Source organism: Poecilia reticulata, chromosome 1 (assembly GCF_904066995.2).
Source record: "Poecilia reticulata chromosome 1, P_reticulata-male-v2, whole genome shotgun sequence".
Lineage (NCBI taxonomy): Eukaryota > Metazoa > Chordata > Actinopteri > Cyprinodontiformes > Poeciliidae > Poecilia > Poecilia reticulata.
This window is the reverse complement of record NC_088830.1, coordinates 33,117,160-33,142,181: the sequence shown is the minus strand read 5'-3', so window position 1 is coordinate 33,142,181 and position 25,022 is coordinate 33,117,160. Positions and strand designations below refer to the sequence as shown.

Here is a 25,022-nt window from a genome sequence, read left to right as displayed (position 1 = left end):
AAATAAATGCACTCTTGTTGCTTTTAGCTGCCATGAATAGTTTCATTTTAATGTCATTAAGGTTGATTTTTCTTTCCAAAAATAGCCTTTTTTAGTTATTTTAGATGGTTTAAATAATGAAGATGCTTTGATGGTTTCTGCAGGTTTGAAGATGAGATGATATCCGTCATTAAGGCCGTCCAGTCATTTTGATAAAACACATCTGAGACGACTTCGCCTGAACCGAACAGAACCTTTAAATGAAAATAGAACCAGCCAAACTATCAAACGCTTCAATTATGTCTCTAATTTTAGTTTCGGTTCTGTGATGCAGAACGATTTTCCATTTTCTTAAAGCTGTCTGAATCTTTGACTCTGTGCATCGTGTTTTTATCTATAATTAGATGATGTTGCTTTTCCAGGCTCTCCTTGTACTGGTTCTGTTCCACTCGGTCCACCGGGAAACGGGTCTCACCTCAGCAATGTCGTCCTTTCAACACAGAACAGAGACCACACACCAGGATCCAGCTGATGTACAAAAATACATTTATTTGAAACAATTTCAAAATGACAGTTTCCTTACCGTAGAAATATTAAAATAAGGATGGAACAGGACGTTACTGATGATGCATGCATCATAGCTTTTTTTGTGCACTGAAGAACATTACAATGCTTTCGCCTCCTGGAAAAAAAAACAAAACACAATTGCAACAAATCGCTTAAGGTACCATTTGCCGCGTCTGGGGATCAGTCGTTCACAGCATAAAGGGGCATTTAGGTTGTTAGATGGGGGAAATTTCCAGTGATAAAAGTTATGAGATATTTTCACTGGTGACATTCTTAATGTACGATTCTGTTCAAGCTCAAAAGTAAAGATCAAAACTCTTAGAACAGATTTATTTCCGTACCCTCACCGGCACTGGGAATGTTTCACATCCTGCTGCAGAGAAAAAATGACCCAGTTTGGTTTTTTTTCTACCCAAACTGAGACAAAAAAATATTAAGCGTTTAAAAAATTTGCAGTTTCCTTACAAACATGGAACTTCTGCTGTATAAACTGTAAAGTTTTTGAAGGTTTAACTTTCTTGTGAATCAATTACTGTGACTTTAAATGGTGAAACGCTGGTACCTGTGATGGGCGTCTGAGCCCAGGATGATCAGACTGTTAAAAACTGACTGCATGGCCTGGTTTCACCTCACTGGATGTCACCAGTTCTCCACTGAGTTAAGGTCCAGGGATTAGTCTGGACCAACACACTGGACTGCAGTTTGTCTTATTGTCTTGTTACAACAGCAACAGTAGCTGTATGGCGCCTTTCCAAGTCAAAGGACTCCAGGCCTGGGGTGGCACAGGGGCAAAGCACAACCCATGTATTGAGGCCTTGGTCCTCATGCCAGAGGTCACAGGCTCGATTCCTGGCCTGGTGACATTTGCCGCATGTCTCCCCCCAAACTACTACTTTCAAATAAAGGCCACTAGACTAAAAAAAATAATGACTCCAGGGCTTTCCTGACCTCTGGTGTGTGATAAATAACATCATGGCAGGAGAAACATCCTCATACCGTCACACCTGTGCTGATCCTTCACAAAAGGATCTTTTCATTTTTAAAGTACTCGCACAGCTGAACTGATCATTGGTTGAGTTTTCTCCCAGTTGGTCTGGTTTCTTCCTTTTCTTCCATTTTAAACCATTTTAGATTCATTTTCGGCACTTTGTATTTCTCTTCTTTACAATCAGTTTTAAAGGAGTTATGCTGTTTTCCAAACAATGTCTGGAACATTCAGTTTTCCTCGGTTTCAGAGAAATGCTCTCTAACCACCAGCTGGTTCATTTGCTTCTAAATCCTTAAGGATGTTGTTTCATTTCCACCAATTTGAATGGAAAACTATATTTAATAAAGTTTTTATCCAAAAACCTTTGACAAATTGACCAGCCTTTAGAGAAAATGAATGGTGGCAAGAGGGAGTAGCAGCGACTTGTGGGACCGTTACGCCTGCTTCCAAATGAAAAATGACCAGGTCAGTGGTTTGTTCAGATTCTCCATCTTCACCAACATTTAGTTGATCCCACATCCGACACCAACATGAAAAGTTACAAACTTTTCCAAGAGTCCCAGGTTCCAGGTTTTACTGCACATCCAGAGTTTATTTAACGCTGCACAACTTAAACAACAACATTGAACAGATGCCACTTGTAACAGGCGTCTCCTGTTCATGGTGTTGCAGCATTGGCCAAACACAGCCTGGACAACCCTGTGTTTACACAACCATACCTTCATTAAATGCTGCAGTTCAACACATTAGCATCATAAATTATCCCAGAAGTCTTTGCACTCGTGGCTGTTCACCATCATCCACACTAACTTTACTTCCTGTTTCCCAAAGTTTCCTTTTGTGTGCTTTTCTCCTGATCTCATATGGATGAAAGAAGTCGGATCAAATGAAAGCTGCAATAAAAAAGTATCCAAACAATCCTCAGCTCTGACACGATGTGAATTCAATAAAGCTGGAAATAACCTTGGTTCAGTTCTGTATGCAGTAACAAGCATCAGTCCTCTGTTCGGTTACTGCATGTGTGTCTGATGCTGAGGACTCTCTTCTCTTCTAGATGTTTACATGAGCTTGTGGGGAAGCAGTGCATGCTGGGATCTTCGGCTTAGCCGTCCAGCTTTCTCTCATTATAGTCACAGTGCAACACGAAGGGAGAAACTCTGCCTTATTTCAAATTGTATTAGCAGGTTCAGCTGCATTAATACATCAACTGCTCTGCTGTCCTAGACTGTCGGGTCATTTTTTGGTAAAGAAACCTGGCAGAGTTTAGCTAAGGAAAAAAAAGTACACCCTCTGCAATCAGGAAATAAAAGTGACTTGATCTGAATCTGGTTCTGAAATGATTTAAATCTTCTGACCTCCCACTAAAAACAAAAACACAGCTGGAGCCGTCACATGGCTCAGTTTTTTAAGGGTGCCCTAAACACACCGTAAAAAAACAAAGCAGAAACCTGGGTGATGAGGTTCAGTGGATCCCTGGTACCAGAGAGGGTTTGGTACCACAGCTGATGTTCTAATAGTTCAGACACCAAACATGCATTAATATGCAGCAGAAACGGTCCTGCACTAATGCAGAAGCTAACATCCAGTCTTCCTTTGGGGCTCTGCCCATTATTTATATATGCTCTTCAAAAAAATCTACCAACTGGCTCGTCTTACGTAACTCCTCTGGATTTAGGTTCCAGTGAAAAATCTGAACCCTGAGTAGACGGAGGTTCACCGTGTAAATGTCCACTGAAAGATTTCACAAAAATGCAGAGTTTCTTAAGGTGCATTCAAAAAGAAAAAATGTCTAATTCTGGTTTAAGTGTATTTGGGTCAATAATGTCACAAGTGGCACAAAAATCAGAGCTAAAATGTTTTGTTGCAGGAAGAATTTGATAAAAAAAGAGGAAACAAACAGGAAAAACAGTTTTGTTACTTCACGTTCACATAACTGATTGTTTTAGGGAGGACAGATTTTAGTGTTTTACACAAAACATCAACAAAATCAATAGAACAACTGACCACATCAGAGAGAATGTATCTGTTATTAAATCCTGATTATATTTTATGAGCTCCTTTACATAAAGCATTGTTAGTGTTGGCTTTAATCTTTATATAGAAACTTTAATCTCAACATTTTGTCTTCATTGCTGTTTTGCCACCCTCAGTTTTTCCTCTCATACGGATCATAAAGCTTCATCAAAACACGTTGTTTTTGTCCGTCTGTTAAATGTTTGACAATCTGGGTCAGGACTTTTTCATTATCTTTTGAGTTAGAACAAAGTATTTTCTGTACATTATGAAAATGTCACCATTTTTTCCAAAGTTGCTCTAAAATGCTGTGAACTGCAGACCTGGTCCCCACAAAGCAGGACAATCAAAATGGAGGCAATGATGCCAGAAGCTTTTAATGTTTGGTTCAAGGACACTCATCTAGTTAAAATGTCTGGTTATCTCGAGTATATTTCTACTGAAAATATAAATATATTATACACAATCCTCCTCATGTTGATCCGCCATGTTTTGCTTGCAGAGTAAATCTGGTAACGGCAGCTGAACATTAGCAGATCGACCCGTTTCAACAGCAACTGAAGAGGATGACGGCAGAACAGAACCTGGCCAGAACCGACTGGGCTTAGACGAATGTTTAGAAAAGAACTATTTACAACACTTGCTTATCTACAACACAGAAACCGTGTCCTCAGTAGGAACATGCACAAGTCAAGGACGTCAGCAAAGCAAAATGTTTCTCCGTGAGCGATGTCTGACGTTTTAAACACACCTTCAAAAACAGACGGCCGTCAGATCTCACGCCGCCGCCATAAGACTACGAGCATGTAGAAAGGATATTTACATGGAACAGAACAAAAGATAATACTATACATTTCAGTAATATTCCCTGTTTGATTGAAGACTCTGACAATATAGTCTACATTTAGGCAGAAATGATTTTCAAAGCAAACATCTCAGGAAATGTACAGAACTCATCCACAAAAGATAATTCCCTCAGCAAATGAATGGAGCGTTTACATCCACGGAAACCCAAAAGTCTCGTCGTCGTAGCAGAGATCCCATCGCTGCATTGGATGTTGCCCAACGAGACATCCATGCAAGTCTGTATAAATGAGGCCTTTTAGAAAAACTATTAACATCAGTTGTGTTTAGAATTACAAAACAGAAATAGAGAAGAAGCCCGGACACTGTGACACTCGCTCTGAACACAAACCGCAGCTTCTACACGCTGGTACAGTTTGGGATCTCCCTTGTGTTCTCGCAGGCGTTTCCGACTCCTCCTGAGCAGAAAACACAGAATCAATCAGACAAAGAACCGACACTTTGTTCACTTCTGTCACTTCACAACTGTGACTTTCACTTTTCCAGAACAAATGGCTATTTTGGCATTAATGCCTCGTAATTCAATGCTAATCACAAGGTTCTGTGGGTGTAAATGACATAGGGACAAAAAATGCCCACTGAGTGTAATAACTATAGAAAAGGTTCTCAAATAATCACACACTTCATTAATTGTTTCCAGTCTTTTGCTGCTAACTAAAGAAAACAGAGAGTGGTGTTTATAACAGCTGGTTGTGAATCTAAAGAGTCGTATTTTGACAACTGAACAGATTTGTTCAGAAACATAAAACAAAACTACATCAAGGAATTATTATTAATAGTGCATTGATTTATGACTCCAGAAGCCCAATAAAACTGTCAGGGTTTTCTGAGGTCTGATGTCCTCATCAGGTTATTTCAGTCGTGAGAAAAAATGTTTAAAATTATCTGAATCCTGATGGAATTTAATAAAAGATTTCATGATTTGTCCTTTTGCTTTAAAAACGAATCTGCAAAACAGTGAAAAGTAACAAAATGTCTTTTACAACCAAACAGAAATGCTAAAGCGGATTCATCCCTGCAGACTGGACCACCGTCCTCCATCACCCCGAGGTCCAGTTCTGATCACGGACCCATTGATGGTTCTTTACCAGGACCGGTCACTGACTGGTCTGCAGCTGTGCAGCTCCTGAGCAACAAACTGGGATGAGTTTTGTGTTCTGACCTCTTCCCATCTAAACCAGTATGATCTTCTTCACCAGTTTGAGCCTCAGAACCTCATTTGTTGGACCAAACAACACGGGTCTTTGTTCTCGTATTCCTGACTCCGTTGGCCTTTCACCTCTCTTCCTGCCCTTTAGCAGCCGCTGACCATCCAGACCAAGGAAACCTGACAGGAGCTGCATTTTGCTCTGATCCAGTCACCCAGCAAACTTCCTCAAATCCCCAAATTTCCTGCTTTAAGCATCAACTGGGAAGTAAGATTCCCACTGACTGCCTGACATTTCCCACCAGTGGTGAGCTCACTGCCTCCAGTAGACTTTATTTCTCTTTAGACTCTTTGCTGACTTTACTCTCTAATTTACTTTTTTGTAAACTTTCAGTTGAATAAAGTTCAGCATCTGTGTTGTAGTTTTATTTGTCGACTGATAAGAATGAATCCAGTAGTTAAATGTTTTCCCTTTTTACCCCAGAATATCTTACAGGTGTTAGTTTATCAATCTTCCAGAGACATTTATAATTAAACGACTTTAGCTTTTAAAAACAGCATCAGTTTCCACTAAATATCCTGTAAATATGGTGCTTTAGCATTAGTGGAGCTAATGTTTATGATTAATGTTTAGGTTAAACATTAATCTAACCCATCAGCTGGCATTAGTGCCCACCAATGTCTAAGAATAACCACTTTCTTCAAGTGTCAGGTCATAAGGTCGTATCTCACTGATGTGATACAATTTCACTAAAACCCAAATCATTTATAACCCAGTTTCAAGCAAATGTTTACATTAAACTATATGCTTATTTTTAAGCCTTTTTCTCTGAATGAATAAAACTGGTGAGAGGAGATGCTTCATGTCTGTGTTGACTGAGCTGAATCACATCCGCCCTGCAGACTGGCAGCTGGAAGCAGCAGCTTCTCCAGACAAACGGTGACTTTGACTTACTCTTGACCCGGGCATCCAGTTCCTTCTCCATGAGCTCTTTGGACGCTGTGAACTCGCTCAGAGTGATTTTCGGCGTGCCGTCGGCCTGACCGACCGAGCCAATCATCTCCTGCTCCTTCTCCTGGTTCACCTCAGCGTATATGTTGATCCAAGGTATTTTTCTACGGATTAGAGAGGGAAGACTCAGTCAGTCGGCCACAGAGCCGTTTCTGTTGCATCTGAAGTGATTACTGTGACACCCAATCATCTGTTTGTGCACAAGCTCATTTCAAAGAGTGCGACTTTGTCTGCCAAAGCAAATATTTGCATTCCAAGGTTAAAATCATCTTCAATGTAATTACATTTCTGCAACTTATTTATATGAAAATAACAGCAACATTGGAACTCTGCATAATTCTCATCTAATATCGTTTTATTCAAACTCTATCCAATTTATTTCTAATTACTCTTCATTCCAGTTATTAATTGTTCTGGTTTGTCGACTGTATGATTCCCTAAAAAATGTCTTTCCTCTGACTGACAGGAGAAATTACAGATCCATAATTAATGGATTCCAGTGTTTTCACATTCCCACTGAGTTTTCAAAATAATCACTTTGAGGACGAAATAATTTATTCAGCAAATAAAAGCACAAACTCTGCATATCAAACCACTTAAGAGATACTTTTTCTGCAATTTTATGGCTGATTGCAGAGCAAGCCTGATGCATTAACCAGTAAAAAAGTAAAGGCAGCGTTTGACTGAAGCTTTCAGACTCAAAGCATCAAATCTGACTGCAGCTGATTGGAACAGGCCGTGTTAATCTGCTCCCATCAGTAACGGAGAACAGAGGAAGAGTCGCATGTCGGAGCTGGATGTGACCCTGCAGCAGAAAGTGGATGAACCTCTTAAACTTGTAGATGAGGAAGACGGCGAGGCCCAGGAACACCACCGAGAGGAGCATGAGCATCGCAGAGCTGCTGTGTCTGGGACTGGAGTCCACCAGCGGCGCTGTGGACACAGACAGGGACGAGCTGAGGAAGAGGAGTCATCTTCATCTCACCTCATGCTCACACTGACCTGATATCACAAATCTAAGACCTACATGTGGTCACAACAACAACAACAATAATAATAATAATAATGATAATAATAATAATAACAATAATAATAATAATAATAACAATAATAATAATAACAATAATAATAATAATAATAATAACAATAATAATAATAATAATAATAATAATAATAATAATAATAATGGGTTTAAAGAAAAGATCCAAATAAAGAATAAAATAATAAAAATGCAAACCTGCTCCAGAACTATGTGTGTTCTGTAATAATTATATTGGGATCATTTTCATGGAATAAGTTTCATGTTGGCGCCTTTAAGTTCAGGATAAGTTTAAAAGATTTGGGAAAATGTCTGTATTTAACTTGAGGATCTTGGATAAAATGTGGATTACAGAAAATGCAGAGTGAAGACAAACTGCAAACAATTATTTCTTGTTTAAATGACATAATTAACCCAGAGGAGGAACAGATAGAAATACATCATTAGCTGACAAAAACTAATATGAAATTCATTATTTAATTAAAGGATGTAAACTTCTGGTCCACCCATGCAGTTCAGGTTCTCCATCACTCATTTTACTGTTTCTGCTCAGATTAGGAAAATAAATAATCTCCTCCGTTTCCTGTGTTCTGTGTGATTGGTTCATCATGGATCTTTCCATACAGGCTTAAATAGGACATAAAAATGATATTGGTTCTGAAATATTCAGCTCTTCCTCTCATCGCCCTTCATTGTTCAGTATTTGTGTGTGAAGTGAAAGAAAACTCCTGTAGAGGTCTGATGTAAAACCAGAGCCAGGCTACGTTTGGAGTGACTCCATGTCTGCATCTGACTTTTCATTTTACAGGTAAACCTTTGCAACTGAACTGATGCAGAAAAACAACAGTTTAAGCATCTAAGGTTGTTTTCACAGCTTGTAGTTTCCTGCCATAGCCGACAGACTCTGGTTCGCTTGGTGTTCACATGCATTCAAGCTGCACCTTCAGACTTCAGTTCCACAAGCTGAGATCGAGGGTTTTAAGTGCCGTTTTGGTCGGCATCAGAGTTCATTAAACATGGACGCCGCCCCAAACAAAGCGGACTGTCTACACAAACACACTGGAGTTTGATTACAGCAGACTAAACATTGTTGGTGGGAATCCACCCAAGACATATGGCTGTGAATTTAATGACTTTTTGTTTGCCTGATGATTTTTCAGAGGGATTTTTGGGCTTATCCAGACGGTAATAAACAATTAAATGGAATCTAACACAGTGTCCAGCGAGAAAGGTGGTGGTGCTTTAAAGAAAAAACAGAGCACAGAAGCATTTCTTCTTCTCTGTTTACTGCTCTTTAATGATGTAACTTAATTGCATGAAAGGTTTTCCTTAAAACATTCCCTCTTCGCATGTGTCCTCAGCTAATTTGCATGGCAATAAGCCATTAAGTCGCTAGGATTTATTTTAATATCTGGAACATCTGAAGGTGTAGCAGCATGAAATTGTTTCTGAGCAGGTGACAACAGCAGGAAATTCACACTTTTCAGCTGGATTTGAAATGCTTTCCTGCACAGTTATTTCATACAGGAGCCCATTTGCACTTTAGAATATTAATATCACTGTGCATGGTTTATCTCACAAGGCGCCCTCATTAAATTCCTCTCATTGTTTCTATGTCTGCAGGAACGTTTGCCTCCTCCGTCATTCAGGGGGAAATAACGCCATTTCCACGGCTTCCAGAGTTCTCCTGAGACCCGCGACTCGGAGATGGAAGTGCGCGTGCTGGCGACCTTTGTCGCGCCGCTTGAAGGCTTTTCAGACCTTTTCTTGGGAGGTGAAATATAAAGAAGGATCCAGCTGGGTACAGCACCAATGTCATTAGAGTTGCAGCACACTGCAGGAGTATCTGGCTGTTAAAGCTGTGCACTTTGAGCTACAGAGTCAGAAATAGTGTGGCTAATAAAACCAGCCAGGCAAAGAATACAATGTGTGTTTGTCTAGTAGAAAGGGCCAGGAGACTCAGAGGACCACCAGGCTTTAGGTCAATAAAAAGTAGAGCTTTCTATTCCAGCCGCGCCGTTTAAAGTCTCTTTGTCTCCATGAATCACACAAACTGAACTCAAGGGCCAAAACTGTCAACCAGCTTTCTCCTTCCAAGCAGTTAACAACTTCTCAATCCCTAATTCCATCTCTGCCCTCAAATTGTACACTGTTCCTTCTCAAGGACTAAATAATCAACATAATTATACTCAGTGTAACACTCATTTTGTGGTTGGATGGCTGCATAAGAAATGGAACAGATGTTCAGCTTTTGATGGCAGGCATAAAAGATCCCTCGTCTCAAGGAGCTCCACTCAAAACCCGGCCCCTCCCACGCTCCCCTGTGTTCCCGCGCCTTTCCGATGGAAGCCGACTGAAAGGAATTTTAATTGGCAGACCAAAGAAAAATTTCTTGTTGTCAAAACACGGTTATTACCATTCGGTTTTCTCCACACTCCCACAACAGAAATTGCTAAAATGAATTAACGCCTGTCAGAGGACAACATTACTGCTGACAGCTTAATGACGGGATAGGAAGCAGGAAGAGGAAACCTTCCTCACCCAGCGTTAGCTGTGTGTTGTAGACGATGACTCTGACGCCAGGCTTCAGCTCAAACTCCACAAGGTTTTGGTTCAGTGCGCTTACGATGACGCTGGACGCCTGTTGGGTGGAGGAGAGAAGACATTTACACCCTGAAGCCTAAATCTGATTGGTTTCCATTCATTTCTAAAACGGTAGATTATGCCAACCTTCTCTAGCTCTTCCTCACTCCTCTTCTTGCCCTCAGACTGGTTCTTGTTGGGTAGCAGGAAAAGTTCTGCAGCTGTTGGAAGTCCTGGAAAAACGGCGACCAAGAGCTGATCCTCTGGGAAGTCTGACACCTGGTGGACGTAGAAGAATTTTATCACAAGGCCTGTAAGATCATTACAAAAAATTATAGGGGGGCAGATAAAAGAATCCATAACAGACAACAACGTGTCAGTCAGGCCAACACTGATCGACCCATTGGGCCAATACCGTGCAGTTCCACAGGGGGCAGCGCACTCAACCACGAGCAGCACAGTCATCAGAAAGCAAACAGGATTTCACTTGATGACACTGATCCATTCAAACAGATTAAATTTCCATTAGTATTTTTCATTGGGGATTAAAAAGTGCTTTCTGAACTGAAATAAACTAAATAACATGAGATGGACACGGTACCAATAATACAAGCAAATCAAAGAATATTTAATCAGAAAATCAGAAGCCAATAGTTTATATTTTTACCACTCAAAGGTTGAATTAGAACAAAGTTCTGGGTAGGACTGAGATCTGCATAGTTTATAAATATACTGCTCAAAAAAATAAAGGGAACACTTAAACAACACAATATAAATCAAACTTCTGTGAAATCAAACTGTCCACTTAGGAAGCAACACTGATTGACCCGACGAGGGTCCCCGTTGTCAACCAGTGTTGCTTCCTAAGTGGACAGTTTGATTTCACAGAAGTTTGATTTACTTGGAGTTATATTGTGTTGTTTAAGTGTTCCCTTTATTTTTTTGAGCAGTGTATATTGAACTAAAAAAACAGATCGAGCCTCCTGTTGGATAATTACTGGATGTCGATTATCTTTCAATAAGTTTTTTAACCCAAAGTGATGCAATAATTAATATATTTCTAATGATGCACGAAAGATGGTGAATCACAAAGTACAAAGTGTTAGAAACATTTCAGGAAAAACTCATTTTTTTCCATTTCATCCCATTTTATAACACATAACTAATATTTTCTTTCACTGAATGTGGAGACTACATGTGTTATTAACATCTGGTAAGAATTAATGCCATTAGCATCTTTTACAAGTACATCTACTTTGTGAATATATTATGTACAATACTTGTTTGGCCACATGAGGTTGTAACTCTCTTTAAGTGTCACCATAAATGATGATTATACTAAATGACAGGAAATGATTATGTTTGGTTTAGGACAAGTTTCTGAGTTTAGGAAAACAAAAACATCAAACTTTTAACTCTAATGTGAAGAACAATTTAGTAGTTTACTTACTGATGGCGAATAACAGACATAAAAAACAGATACAGTCTAAATAAATTATAATACAGAATTTCTTCTCCTTTAGGAAGAAATTCAAGGAAACTGGAAAACATCCCTGAAGTGTGACTGAAACCGTTTCCAAGCATCCGAGGAATGTGAACTATTTTCATCTTTCGGTCCAATAAACTAAATTTAACTGGGTGTTTTTATACATAAACATAGAAAACAGATCACATTCAAATCTGATGACAGTCTAATTAATTTCAGTCGCAGCAGTCATGTTGTCTTTCAGGCCAACAGAAGTATCCAATTTGACTCACTATAATAAGATCAAACTGTCAGATTCCCAAAACCAGAAACTGAAAATGAGGATTATTTGTCCCAAAATAAAAAAAACCCAGAAGATCTGTGATGATCGATTCGACTCAAGAGGCGAGAAAATCCACCATGTTGTCCACGGCAACAAGATGAGCAGAGATTTTAGTAGCATTTTGGGAAAACTACTTCACAAATATGGAAACCACAAATTGTTTTAACGAATAAAATCAGAGTCAAGTATTTCAATATTTGATCTGATTTAGATCTGGAAAGAGAGACGATCCAATGGAATGACAGTAAAAACATTTAATTTCTGTAACTCAGCGTTTTATGTATTCAACAGAACGAAGAGTTCAGATGATTCTCTCTAGTTTCTGTAACGGCTCCATGAAGCTCCAGAGTTATTCTGGAGGCCACATGAAGTCTGGACTTGTTGCCTGAAGATGGTTGGTGATCTCTGTGCTCCACATGCCTCAGCTGACAGGATCTTTGTTATAACAACAGTTGGCAGCAGAATCACCAGCAGCAAAGAGCTTTCAACACTGGACTCTCATGACACCTGATCAGGGTGCCGCGCTCAAATGACAGAGTTTCTGACACAAATCCGTTCTTTAAAGGAAGTCTTCACCTGGGCTACATGTTTTATTTTTTTTAGACGTGCGGCCATGGCAGTGACCTGAATTCAGTGATATTGAAGGGTCACACAATCCCATTGGCAGCATAATGGTTTCCAGTGAGGGTACTGGTTGATTTGCCTCCTTAAAATGAGGCAAATCAACACACATATTAGTTTATAGAACATTAAAAACAATTATTGATAATTCAATGAGTTTTAATTAGTATCTATACATATGGTGCAAATTTAACACTTAAGTTTGCACAGTTTTTTATATTTCTTAAAAATATTTGTTTATATTTCATGAAGTAATACATTTAGGTTTGAATTACATGTTTTAGATTCCAGTCATCCATCTATTTTAGACCAACATGGGATATTACAGTTCTGGACTGAGGCGAAAGGTTGAGAATCAAGACTAAATGTTTTCTGTATTGGTTTCCAGAGCAGCATTTCATGAAGCCCTTAGCATTTAACAAGTTTACAGAGTCAATGGGACAGACAACCTGTGTGGCAATCATTCTTAATTTTACAGCCTGCCATGTTTCTGTGGCCGGGGCGACAATAGTGCCCGTACAGCCAAAGTACATCAATTACCAGGCCCAGAAATCACTATTGGAGCACCAAAGTATTGGACAAATGATAGCCACAGGCACGTCTCGACATGAGAAAAGGAGTAGTGAAGGGAGTGATAAAGTGAATCAATGACAAAAGAGGCAACGGCCCCTGAAAAAAAAAAATCAATGCCCTTGAACCATGTTTACACTGGGTGCAATCAGTCATTAGTTTAAACATATGGTGGGTTCATCTGCAGTCTGCTCCCTGTTTTGATGCGCTGCAAATTTAGTGCTGGATGCAAAGACTGGAGGAGAAAAAGGAGAGACGGGTTCCACATGGAGGACAAGGTTACCTACTGAAGTAAAAACACAACGCAGACTCAAAGTTAATACTTTAACTTTTATATATGGAAACATTTTAAGAAAGAGGCAGTCTGAACAAAATCTACTTGGGAATTAAATAGAAGTTATTTTTTTAAACTTTGAACTTTTCTAGAGTTTAAAGTTCCTTAGAGCTCCTAGATTATCTGTCCACTGTTTATTATCTTAAAACCAGCATTTGCAAATTAGCAACAAACCCAAATGTCTGTTTGATGAACAACATGAAGATGCTGCAGAATCAGAAACATGGGGAACACAGAAGTTCACACCAGTATAATCCACCTCTCTCCCAGTCAAGCTACCAGCTGAACTTTTATCATGACAAACTCTCTTTTGCTCTTTCATCCTTTGGGTTTATAAAACCGGCTCAGATTTAAAATGTTTTTCTCTCCTAGATAAAGCTGCTACAGCCTCTACTGCTGCCATTAACTCTGTCCTTTTCCTGGACACTGATCCTGGTTTTGTGTCTCTGCTCCGGTCAGACGGCCGCTCAGGTTCTGGTTCTGCTGGAGGTTTCTTCTTGTTAAGGGACGGTCTTTTCTCTCTTCTCTATGTACATGCACACAGTTTTAATAAAGCAACATGTCAGCATTAGAAATATTTTTTTATGCGTCTGATATAATGTCCACTTTTCCTGAGAAACCTAAACCATACAGCATTAAAAACTAGTTTATGATACATCACTGTGTTTCAAAGTTTAACATTTGAGTTGAATTACTGAAATAAATGGACTTTTCAATGAAATTCAAATGTATTGAAATTAACATGTATATTTGCTCATAAATGTGTTGCTGTTGGGATTAAATGGGATCAGTTTTAATAAACCTGCATCAGCTGGATGCTCCTCCAAGCCTCTGGGCCTGCAGCAGTGAGCGGCTCCACTAGACTGATGGGCTGCATTAACCTTGGAGTGAAGATGTGGGGGAGTGCCAATATTGCAGACGGTGTGAGGCTGAGCTGTGAGAAATGTTGATGGAAATTGTGAGGGAGGCAGCTGCAGACAGGGAGAGTGGAATGAAAATCTTTATTACTTCAAATGTGATCAGGACCAGCGGTGGTACTGAAACGAGCCCAGGTGAAGAGAGCAAAATCTTTACTGTAAAGACCTGAGCAGTGGAGTTAAGCTGAACCACATGTCCGTTTAATGGAGCCTGCCTTTAATTTTTGGTTTTTCTCTCTGTTCTCCGGGTTTTGATGATGTTTACTGTGCCGTGGCGCCATCAGGCAAGTCGGAGAGCTCAACCAGAACAAAATGGAGGAAAAATAAACCCTCCTGTCAACACTTGGACAATATGTTTGCCTGGAAATGAACTTGATGTCAGCTGCCCTCATATAAACAGATCTGAGCAGATAGAGAGGAGCTGATATCAAACTGTGACAGGATATTGTCAGAGGATGAAAAACAAACAAAAGCGACGATTCAGCCAGCAGCGTAATCTAATAAAACCCATTTTCACCTGCTGCTTTCTTCTAATATTTCACTGCAACATGGACTATGAGGTTATTTGTACTGCATGCGCTACAAGTGAGAAAAAAGAAAATAAACAGAAAACAGACAAAACTTGGTTCTTTGGTTTATTTTTACAGTTTTTATTTCAAAACCGACATGAAACCAAAACTCGTCAGTTTCAGCATTTTTATTAATAACCTCTGAATTCCTGCAGTCTGAAACACATTCACAGAAAATGTCCTTTCAACTCTTTACCATTTGTAATTTCTCTTCATTCATGTTATTGGGACACAAAGCCATGAGCTTCAGATTGAGTCCAACTGGGTGGGTTGAATGGGTCGGGACCCAGCAGGCCGGGTTTCAGCCGTACCCTGTTCTCCTTCTGGGATCGTCTTGGTGAAAACGGCTTGTGTTTGAAAAAGATCTGGTCTGAAGGGCAGCAGAACCAGCTTGTATTTATTCTGGGGGTTCGGGTCTTGGAAGCCCAAACTTCCCTCTTCCCGGCCCTTTGGGCCAGTTTCTCCTGGGGAATCCCACATCTTCCTCTGGTCACCAGGGAGGCGTCCTGACGAGCTTGGATGGCTGAGCTCATCACCTTTTGTCTCAGGGAGAGTCCAGACACTCTGCAGAGGAAATTCATTTCAGCTGCTTGTATCTGCAGCCTCGTTCTTTCAGGCACTACCTGAAGCTCATGACCTGACATGAGGGCAGGTTTGACTCAGATCTCTTCTCTACGACAGACTGGTGCAGCATCACTTTAAATAAAGTCAGCAGCAGTCAGAGCATTTTGAATACAGGATCTGAAGAGAATTTAAAAAATAAAAAACTTTTTTTTATTCCATTCTGTGCAACTTTTTGTTTTGTTTCATAATCAAAAAAAATATGTTACTGTATCTTACAGTCGCTCCAAAACTCTGCATGCAGCTTGTGAAATGACAAAAATAACCCAGCGGAGTAAAAGTAATGCTGTTTGTATCAAACACAATGAATTCTCATTCACGTTTCTGCAACATAATGAGAAACCTGTAAAAAGACAAACACGATGCTGAAGCTTTGTGCTTTGAACTTAGTCAGGTGTAGGTGGGAACTGCAATGTGCAGGAGCAGAAAGACGGAGACTTGACATGAGAGAATGTGACAGCGCGCATTGTGCAGGAATTTCTCCAAGACGTTCACTCCTGCATGCACAGCTTTTCCACTGTGGACTTATCTGTGTCCCAATTTATTCTCAGTAAAAAAGTTAAAACACTTTTTTGTACGTGAAGTAGTAATTCAGAACTCCTTAATTGTCAAATGTAATTTCTATAAAGCTAATGTAATAAAACATTTTTCAGGTCTGTTATTAAAAAAAGGACATCAAAGTGATGCTTCTAAAAACCTAATGTTTTTATGTTCGCCTTCCTGTTACGCCTCTGCATCAGCTCTCATTTAATCTAAACAAGCGTCATTATTCTGCACCAGAACAATCCAGAGGCTGGAAATCTGGACGTAAACAACGCCTGAAAGTCTGAATTCAGAAATGGTTAAAGAAGTTTGTGTCTCTGAAGTGGATCACATCCCAATCCCAATCCCAATCCCACCACTCTCAGTTCTGACTGCACATCCAAACAGACTCCTGCTCCACAAACTCCATCGCTATTAGTTATGCTTTCTGTTTATTGGCTTCCCTTGTTCTGCAGTGATTTTGTGACAAAACTGTCGACTCTCATTGCTGAAAATCAAATCGATCCCCAGATGGCGCCGCCATATTACCTCCATCAACAGAGCGCTGCTGTTTACGTCAATGTCCTTCTTCTGCTCATGTGCGGCGCTTTGGGGTCGTAGATCTGATTGTGGTCGAATTTAAGTACTAGCATGAATGACCACAAAACAAAAACAGCAGATTCCAGCAAAATAACAAAAAAACCAAATGAGTTTTGAGCAGCGAGACCTTCTGTTTGAACGGAGAAACGGTCTCTGCATCGGTTACAAGCTAATTAAAGGAGCTGGATGAAAAGCTCGGATGTGATTTTTGGGGTATCAGGTTTCCACATGAGATCTCCTGCTGTCATCATCAGCCTCCTCCCTCCATCACCTCATCACCTCATCACCTCCACCTGCTGCTGTAATGCTCAATCTGCTGCTAAGATGCCTTCAAGCACCACCATCAAATACATCCAGCTATTCATGAGCTGTGAATGGGGAGATGAGTGGCACTTAACAATGATAGGCCACCCACACACACACACACACACACACACACACACACACACACACACACACACACACACACACACACACACACACACACACGCACACGCACACGCACACACACGAAGCTCTCCTACAATCGAGCTCACACACACACACACACACACACACACACACACACACACACGCACACACACACACACACACACACACACACACACACACACACACACAAACACACACACACACACAGACAATATGTGTGTCAGTGTCGGGAATCGTTACTCTTAGGTCTCCACCAAAACCCCTGTGCCTCAAGTTCTGGAATAATTTTATCGGAGACTTTTGAAATTAAGGAACTGGAGTCATCATGAAGCCATCGAGGGACAGAAGGAAAGCAGAGGCGTCTTCACACCTGTCTGATGATGAATCGTAGGGTGGCCCGAGGGTGTTCACTCGTCGCATCGCTGAGTATTGGGCAGGAACGGGGGTTTGGGAGATAATTGTGAAATAGCAAGCCGAGACGGAGCGGACGGATCGGAGAGGCAGAGACGGACTGAAGGGAAGTCAAAATGAAAATCACTCACTTGTAGCAGAGCCTTCTTAATTACTCTGCCCACATCCTGCCTCCACTCGGGTATGTCGGGGTTGAACTCGTCCAAGTTCGGGGAGAAAGATAAAAGCAGAGATTTGAAGAATTCTGTGGAGGAAAGTTGTGGGAGAATCAGCCATTAGTTCACAGCGATCTGAGCCCATTATTCTCAGACAGCTGCGCCAAAATGTCATTCTGCTCAAGTTGAGTTTTCAGGTACTTAACAGTTGATGAGAAAAAGAGGCTTCCCCACCCCCCCAGCCCAACTCCCCCCTTTGGCCCAGTGCAGTGAATGAACTTCCTGATAATTAGAAAATGTTCCAGTTTCAATCCAATCTGTCTGCTGCTAATAAATCGCTGCATTTCACAGAAACTCCCTTCTATCCAGAGGAAATTAAGGCACAAACTCTGGAATTTTCAGTTGTAAATGTGACAGATTTCATTAATGTGTGAGCTCTTTCACTTTGGAAACAGTTATTCGTTAAACCAACCTGAGCAGAACGGCTTCCTTCTTGGCTGGAGCTACAGACATGAACTGACCTTTGACCGCGATGCTCTTGGTGTCCTGCAGGATGGCGTTAGCTGCTGCCACCTGAACTGTGATGCTGGTCATTCCTTCACTCCTGAAGGTGTATGAGATGCTGCCATCCAGAGTTATCACCGGCTGCAAGGACAAAGAAAAGACACAAACTCATGTTCCTTTAAACCTGCAGCCTTCAAAAATATTTAAACCCCTTTAACATCTTTCATTATGTCACATTACAAATGTTCTTATTTATTTTGTTACAGCTCTTCAATCAGCTGCTATGTTGTATTTTAAGCATGTTAGAAATAAAGCAGATTGGTGCATCTGACTGTTTTGTGGGAATGCAAAATTGTGAAAATGATTACAAATTGAACTGGCAATATTATGCATTTTCCAGGCACAAAGTGCCATTTTATAGCACAATCAAGTAACTATGTTGCCTTTAGTTGCCATAGAAATGCTCTATGTTTAAACAGAGACTCCTGGATGCTTCTCTGATTGATTATCTGCTTGTTCAGCTTAGGCAGATTTTTACTGTCCATCTTCTCTCCGGGTTCAGATGTTCGCTTTGAGAAATGTTCATCACTTAACAAAATAGTCCAGTAGACAGAACTTTATTTAGGGGTAACAGAGGCTGAATACAAATGTACAGCAGGCTTTTCAACTGCATGAAAACATGAGAACATGTCTTAAAAAGAATCATGTCAGAAAATGTGATTTTCTGGATTTTCTTTTCTCCTTTTGTCTCTCATAGTTGAGGTACATCTATGATGAAAATTACAGGCCTCTCTCATCTTTTTAAGTGGGAGAACTTGCACAATTGGTGGCTGAATCATGCATCAGTCTTAAAGAACATCTGGAAAACAACCGTTTTAAGCATCTGTTAAACGTACTTTTATTAAAATTGCACATTTACACATTAAAATGTTTTGTTTTTTTTTGTCTGATGCAACATCAGCATTTTTAGGCCTAATTGTTTTGATGCAGCCTCAGCCGGTGCCTGAGCGTTGCCATGGAGGAGGAGTCACCTCTGTGTTGTTGCCAAGCCACCAGAAGTAGGTGACGGTGCGTGATTGGCTGGGCAGGACCACCGCGGTGATGTTCACCTCCTTGTTTCTGATCACCACGAAGGGAGCAAGGAGCTGGACGTGCTCCACCGGACCTGGAGGAAAAAACAAACAGGGCAGCAGTGAGAGCGACTTCCTCATTCAGACTCGGGGCGCTCCGAGTGGAGATCACAGATCCCAAACACGCGGGGCTGTGGAGGTTATTCCAGGAGACTAAACACTTCAAATCATCAGCGCTTTGATTTGACAGGTAGCCGTTTCTGCTTTTCTTTCTCAGCCCAAAGTTGTGCACCTGAGGTGAAACCATAAATAATCCAGAGGCGTGAAAGCGACTGCGAGTCTGCAGCACGTGTAGGAGAAAGCCGTCAGATTGTCCGGGTTGTTTTTACCTCGTCTTGTCAGAGGCATTGTGGGATATGATCTGCCCTGCGCCTCCATCCTGAGAGCAGGATAAATAAGTCAGGGAAATGGATGGATGCAAACATTTTGAGAGCAATTATATCAACTCCAGAGAACCTTACGTCATGCGCAGAAGGACTCAGGGTGCTTTTACCCGAAGTGATGGATGGACCGTCTAACCTTTTACAATATTTACTGGATGTAGGATTCTCAGGGATGTTTTATGTGATTTCATGATTAGACAGGAACCTATTTCATGTCAACCGACTTCTCAGGGTTCCTAGAAACTCTGCTTGTTACGAAGAAACTCAACATCAAACAGTAATGAAGGAATTACCTGATGCAGCTGATCATAGGGATCCTGATCAATGCTGCTGGGTTCACAGGCTGAACGCAACAGTTATTTTATCTTTTCATCAATGAGCTAACATTTCTTAGAGGGCTGTATTATATGTTTTCTAGACACATAGTTCTATCTTATAGCACAATCAGTGTTGTCACCTTCAGTTCTAATAAAAATGCTGAATCTATCAAACATAAAGTAAAAAAATTTAGATTTCTTAATCAGAAACATTGAATTTGGGAGCTTCTTAAAGAGACACTCTGCCTTCAGGGGCATCACAACATGCTCCTCCTTTATCCCGTTTCCAACCGTTCCTATGATGAGCTTCACCAGGTGTTTGCTAACTGCTGCTGCTAGTCTAGAGGGAATGAAAGGGGGAGGAGCGTTGTGTGAGGCCGAAGCTCAGCTGAGGATGTGTCCTTGTTCAACTAGACCAGTGATGCCCAAAGTGGGTCCTGGAGGGCCAGGACCTCCATGTTTTATTCTCTCCCTGGTTTAACGCACCTGGACCGAATGACGGCTCATCAGAGGCCAGAAGAACATCGACATGCTGAGGAGGTTGTTACTTCCACCAGGGAGAGAACTAGAACATGCCGGGCCTCCAGGACCTGCTTTGGGCTGAACCAGGTGTTGTTAAATCAACTGGATGTTCATCAATTTCAAGAAGTTAAAACCAAAAGTATTTTCTTGTTGATTTTGTTTGTATTTTCAAGGCAGCAGGTGAACGATCATTTTCAAGTTAAACCACTTTGAAATGTTTTCCTGGTTATCTCTGCAGACCCCACACATCTTGGACACAAACTGTTTAGACGTTCAGGCCGGCGCTGCAGAGCACCGTTTGTAGAAACCAGTAAAACAGAGACAGTTTCGTCCTGTTTTTGTGACAGCACTGCTGCTTGTTCTCATAAAATAGTGTGAACCCGTTGAAGCGATCCACCCCGGTGTCTCAAATTAAACCTGTCAAACAACACAGTTCCTGCTTGTCAAGACTCTGCAGGCATAACACAGTGGCAGCAGAAACTCCCCACTAATTCACAGCCAATGTTGATTCTGTTAGTGCCAAAATAAAAAAATCATCAGGTATTTTTGACTTGATACCTTTGGGGTGAAGCCACAAACCTCCCTGCTAGCAGAACCTGATGGGAGCCACCGGAGCTCACAGCTGCTTTCCACTAATCTCAGGATGAACTTTCCTGCTGTGGACAGATGCGACGCGCTGCATGCAGGGTCGGCCGCTAACCGTTTCTGTGTTGCTGTGGCCTGGCTGCTCGTCTGGCTCACACTCATCCTCTTTAACTAATCTTTATCCCCACTACGAGATGTTCGGTGCATCTTCGCGCTGCTCTTCCGTTTAAACGGGAGAAGATGAGAAAGTCATTTGGCATTAAATATGTCGAGATGAGAAGCAGTTGCAGTTTTTGGTGTTTCTCCCTGAAGGTATCAGGCGCTTGTGAGACCAAAACCTAGCTGAATTTACGGCTGTCAGAAATGTATTAATACGGAGCGCGGTGACCCACGAGGACGGCAGAGGTTAAATCAGAATGGATTGAACGAATCTGGGAAACAATAACATGACAAAGAGACAATTTAACACTTACTGAAAGCCGCTTGTATAATTCCCTCCAAGTGCTAAAATGATCCTTTTTTTCATTGTGTCTGAGTGGAGCTGCGGAGCATGACAATTGTGTAATTTGTTTTGTTTGCTGGTGTGTGAAAACCTGCTTCTGCCTTAAATTAGCTATAGTTCTAGATCTGGATCCTGATAAAAGTCATTACCTGCGCTGGCCTTGCAGGCCTCCCTCTAAGTTTGCTTCCCTCCACACAAAAACATCTCATACGCAACTCTGTTATGACCTTTTCTGTCAAAATCTGAGTGCATAGCTGCTGATTTATCCTCCATAGTCTCCTGTATCATTCTGCACCTTTATTCTTCAGTGACTGTAGCTTGGATCCACAGAGTGTTATTGATCTGTAGTTACTGTAGCACCAGAAGCATCATGAAATACAATGAGGAGAAGACAATGATGAAGCTGGAGGTCAAATGTGACTGAGTTATTTACTTGAGATTTAATATAAAAGATAAATAAGTGCAATATCAGGAAGACAAAAATCTGCATGCATTTAAATAAAGATTAGAACATAAATCATATTTTCCTTTGCTTTACCAGGTAAGTTGATTGAGAACAAAATTCAAATTTTCAACAATGAAAAATATGCAAAACGACACTCTAAGAGGTCAGTGTTGAGTGTATAGTGAGACTGATGTTGGCGCATATACATGTTTATCGCTCAGTGAGTTCCTGCAACTCGATAAACGTTAATAGAAACGAACCAGACCGCCTATAACTGCATTTCAAATTCAAATGTGTGCAAAACCTTTTAAATATTCTGCTAATGACTAAAACCTTCAATTTCACAATTCTGGTGTTTCCATTAAATAAGAAATGCAATTAATATGACACATCAATAAATTGGTTAATGTTTTTTTTTAATTAGTTGTTTCCATTTACTAAATTTATTGTCAGTTATTCCAATTTGTGCATTTTGAAACCAAAGCTCATCATGTCCTTCCCATCCTGAGTTTGTTTGGATAAATAAAGAATCCAAATCAGCAAAGCAGAAGGTTATTAAATAAAACTGTAGACTCTGGGAAAACTCAAGAAAATGTAAAACAATAAATACTTGAATTTTGCATCCCACAAATTATGTTTTTCTTTTTTTTTTAGTCTATAGATTGAGTTTAGGTGTTGCCAATAATGCCTTTCAATAACATTGAATTTCCTGTCAACTTTCAAATTTTTTAAATATAAAACCACAGTTGATGTTGGGTTAATAGTGGGTTAATGTTGGGTTAATGCTGGGTTAATAGTGGGTTGATGTTGGGTTAATGTTGGGTTAATGTTGGGTTAATGCTGGGTTAATAGTGGGTTAATGCTGGGTTAATAGTGGGTTGATGTTGGGTTGATGTTGGGTTAATGTTGGGTTGATGTTGGGCTGATGGTGGGTTGATGTTGGGTTGATGTTGGGCTGATGGTGGGTTGATGTTGGGTTGATGTTGGGCTGATGGTGGGTTGATGTTGGGTTAATGTTGGGTTAATGCTGGGTTGATGTTGGGTTAATAGTGGGTTGATGTTGGGTTGATGTTGGGTTGATGTTGGGTTAATGTTGGGTTAATAGTGGGTTGATGTTGGGTTAATGCTGGGTTAATAGTGGGTTGATGTTGGGTTGATGTTGGGTTGATGTTGGGTTAATGTTGGGTTAATGTTGGGTTGATGTTGGGTTGATGTTGGGCTGATGGTGGGTTGATGTTGGGTTAATGTTGGGTTAATAGTGGGTTGATGTTGGGTTGATGTTGGGCTGATGGTGGGTTGATGTTGGGTTAATGCTGGGTTAATGTTGGGTTAATGTTGGGTTAATGTTGGGTTAATAGTGGGTTGATGTTGGGTTGATGTTGGGTTGATGTTGGGCTGATGGTGGGTTGATGTTGGGTTAATGTTGGGTTAATGCTGGGTTGATGTTGGGTTAATGTTGGGTTAATAGTGGGTTGATGTTGGGTTGATGTTGGGTTGATGTTGGGTTAATATTGGGTCAGTGGTGGGTTAATGGTGGGTTGATGTTGGGCTGATGTTGGGTTGATGTTGGGTTAATGCTGGGTTGATGTTGGGTTAATGTTGGGTTAATAGTGGGTTGATGTTGGGTTGATGTTGGGTTGATGTTGGGTTAATATTGGGTCAGTGGTGGGTTAATGGTGGGTTGATGTTGGGCTGATGTTGGGTTGATGTTGGGTTAATGCTGGGTTGATGTTGGGTTAATGTTGGGTTAATAGTGGGTTGATGTTGGGTTAATATTGGGTCAGTGGTGGGTTAATGGTGGGTTGATGTTGGGCTGATGTTGGGTTAATGTTGGGTTAATGCTGGGTTGATGTTGGGTTAATGTTGGGTTAATAGTGGGTTGATGTTGGGTTGATGTTGGGTTGATGTTGGGTTGATGTTGGGTTGATGTTGGGCTGATGGTGGGTTGATGTTGGGTTAATGTTGGGTTAATGCTGGGTTGATGTTGGGTTGATGTTGGGTTGATGTTGGGTTAATATTGGGTCAGTGGTGGGTTAATGGTGGGTTGATGTTGGGCTGATGTTGGGTTGATGTTGGGTTAATGTTGGGTTAATGTTGGGTTAATGTTGGGTTAATGTTGGGTTAATGTTGGGTTAATAGTGGGTTGATGTTGGGTTGATGTTGGGTTGATGTTGGGTTGATGCTGGGTTGATGTTGGGTTAATGCTGGGTTGATGTTGGGTTAATGTTGGGCTGATATTGGGTTGATATTGGGTCAGTGGTGGGTTAATGGTGGGTTGATGTTGGGCTGATGTTGGGTTGATATTGGGTCAGTGGTGGGTTAATGGTGGGTTGATGTTGGGCTGATGGTGGGTTCAGCTTTCTGTGAACACTCACACGTGACGTGCAGGTACAGCGTAGTGGTGTCGGAGCCCAGCGTGTTCTCTGCCAGCGCCGTGACTCGGAATATTCCCGCTGACTTGTAGACGTGTTTTATTCCCTCCTCCGTCCAGCTCAGGTTGGAGTAGGACACCGCTGTGCCATCGCCAAAGTCCAGCTGGATGTTCGTCCTCAAAGAGTCTCCCTGAAGCACAGCAGAGCACAGACGGTTTTACTCTGAAGGAATGGTTCTGAAACATGAAGTTTAAGAGATTTAAACGTATCGCTGTTTGCATGACTTCGTTTGAGCTGGTTGGAATCAAAAATTCACATAAAACATAGCAAATGTGATGCTGCTTTTCTGGAAAGACCTGAGATCAAAATACAACACCTACCTGGTATAACACATCATAAAGACACAATGAGTCAACACCTGATTAATATAACATCAAATATGTTTGAAAGGGTTTCAGAAATATAGCCTCTAAAAGCGTTGTAATGTTTCTGTCTCTGTATTTTAACTGA

At 40.9% G+C, this 25,022-nt stretch overlaps 1 protein-coding gene across 3 annotated transcripts in view; it reads right to left on the bottom strand.

The window, feature by feature from the left end:
- Positions 1–502: 502 nt before the first annotated feature.
- sorcs3a (sortilin related VPS10 domain containing receptor 3a) overlaps positions 503–25,022 on the bottom strand; it is a 225,158-nt gene continuing 200,638 nt past the window's right edge. For all 3 annotated transcript variants that reach the window (XM_008422187.3, XM_008422206.3, XM_081611734.1), the window contains exons 19-27: positions 24,516–24,702; positions 19,288–19,421; positions 18,274–18,397; positions 17,729–17,841; positions 10,340–10,471; positions 10,151–10,250; positions 7,398–7,503; positions 6,514–6,674; positions 503–4,809 (exon numbers count right to left, since the gene is read on the bottom strand). In XM_008422187.3, coding sequence (XP_008420409.1) covers positions 4,751–4,809; positions 6,514–6,674; positions 7,398–7,503; positions 10,151–10,250; positions 10,340–10,471; positions 17,729–17,841; positions 18,274–18,397; positions 19,288–19,421; positions 24,516–24,702 — 1,116 coding nt within the window. In that variant the 3' untranslated portion in view covers positions 503–4,750. The remainder of the gene's footprint in view (positions 4,810–6,513; positions 6,675–7,397; positions 7,504–10,150; positions 10,251–10,339; positions 10,472–17,728; positions 17,842–18,273; positions 18,398–19,287; positions 19,422–24,515; positions 24,703–25,022) is intronic.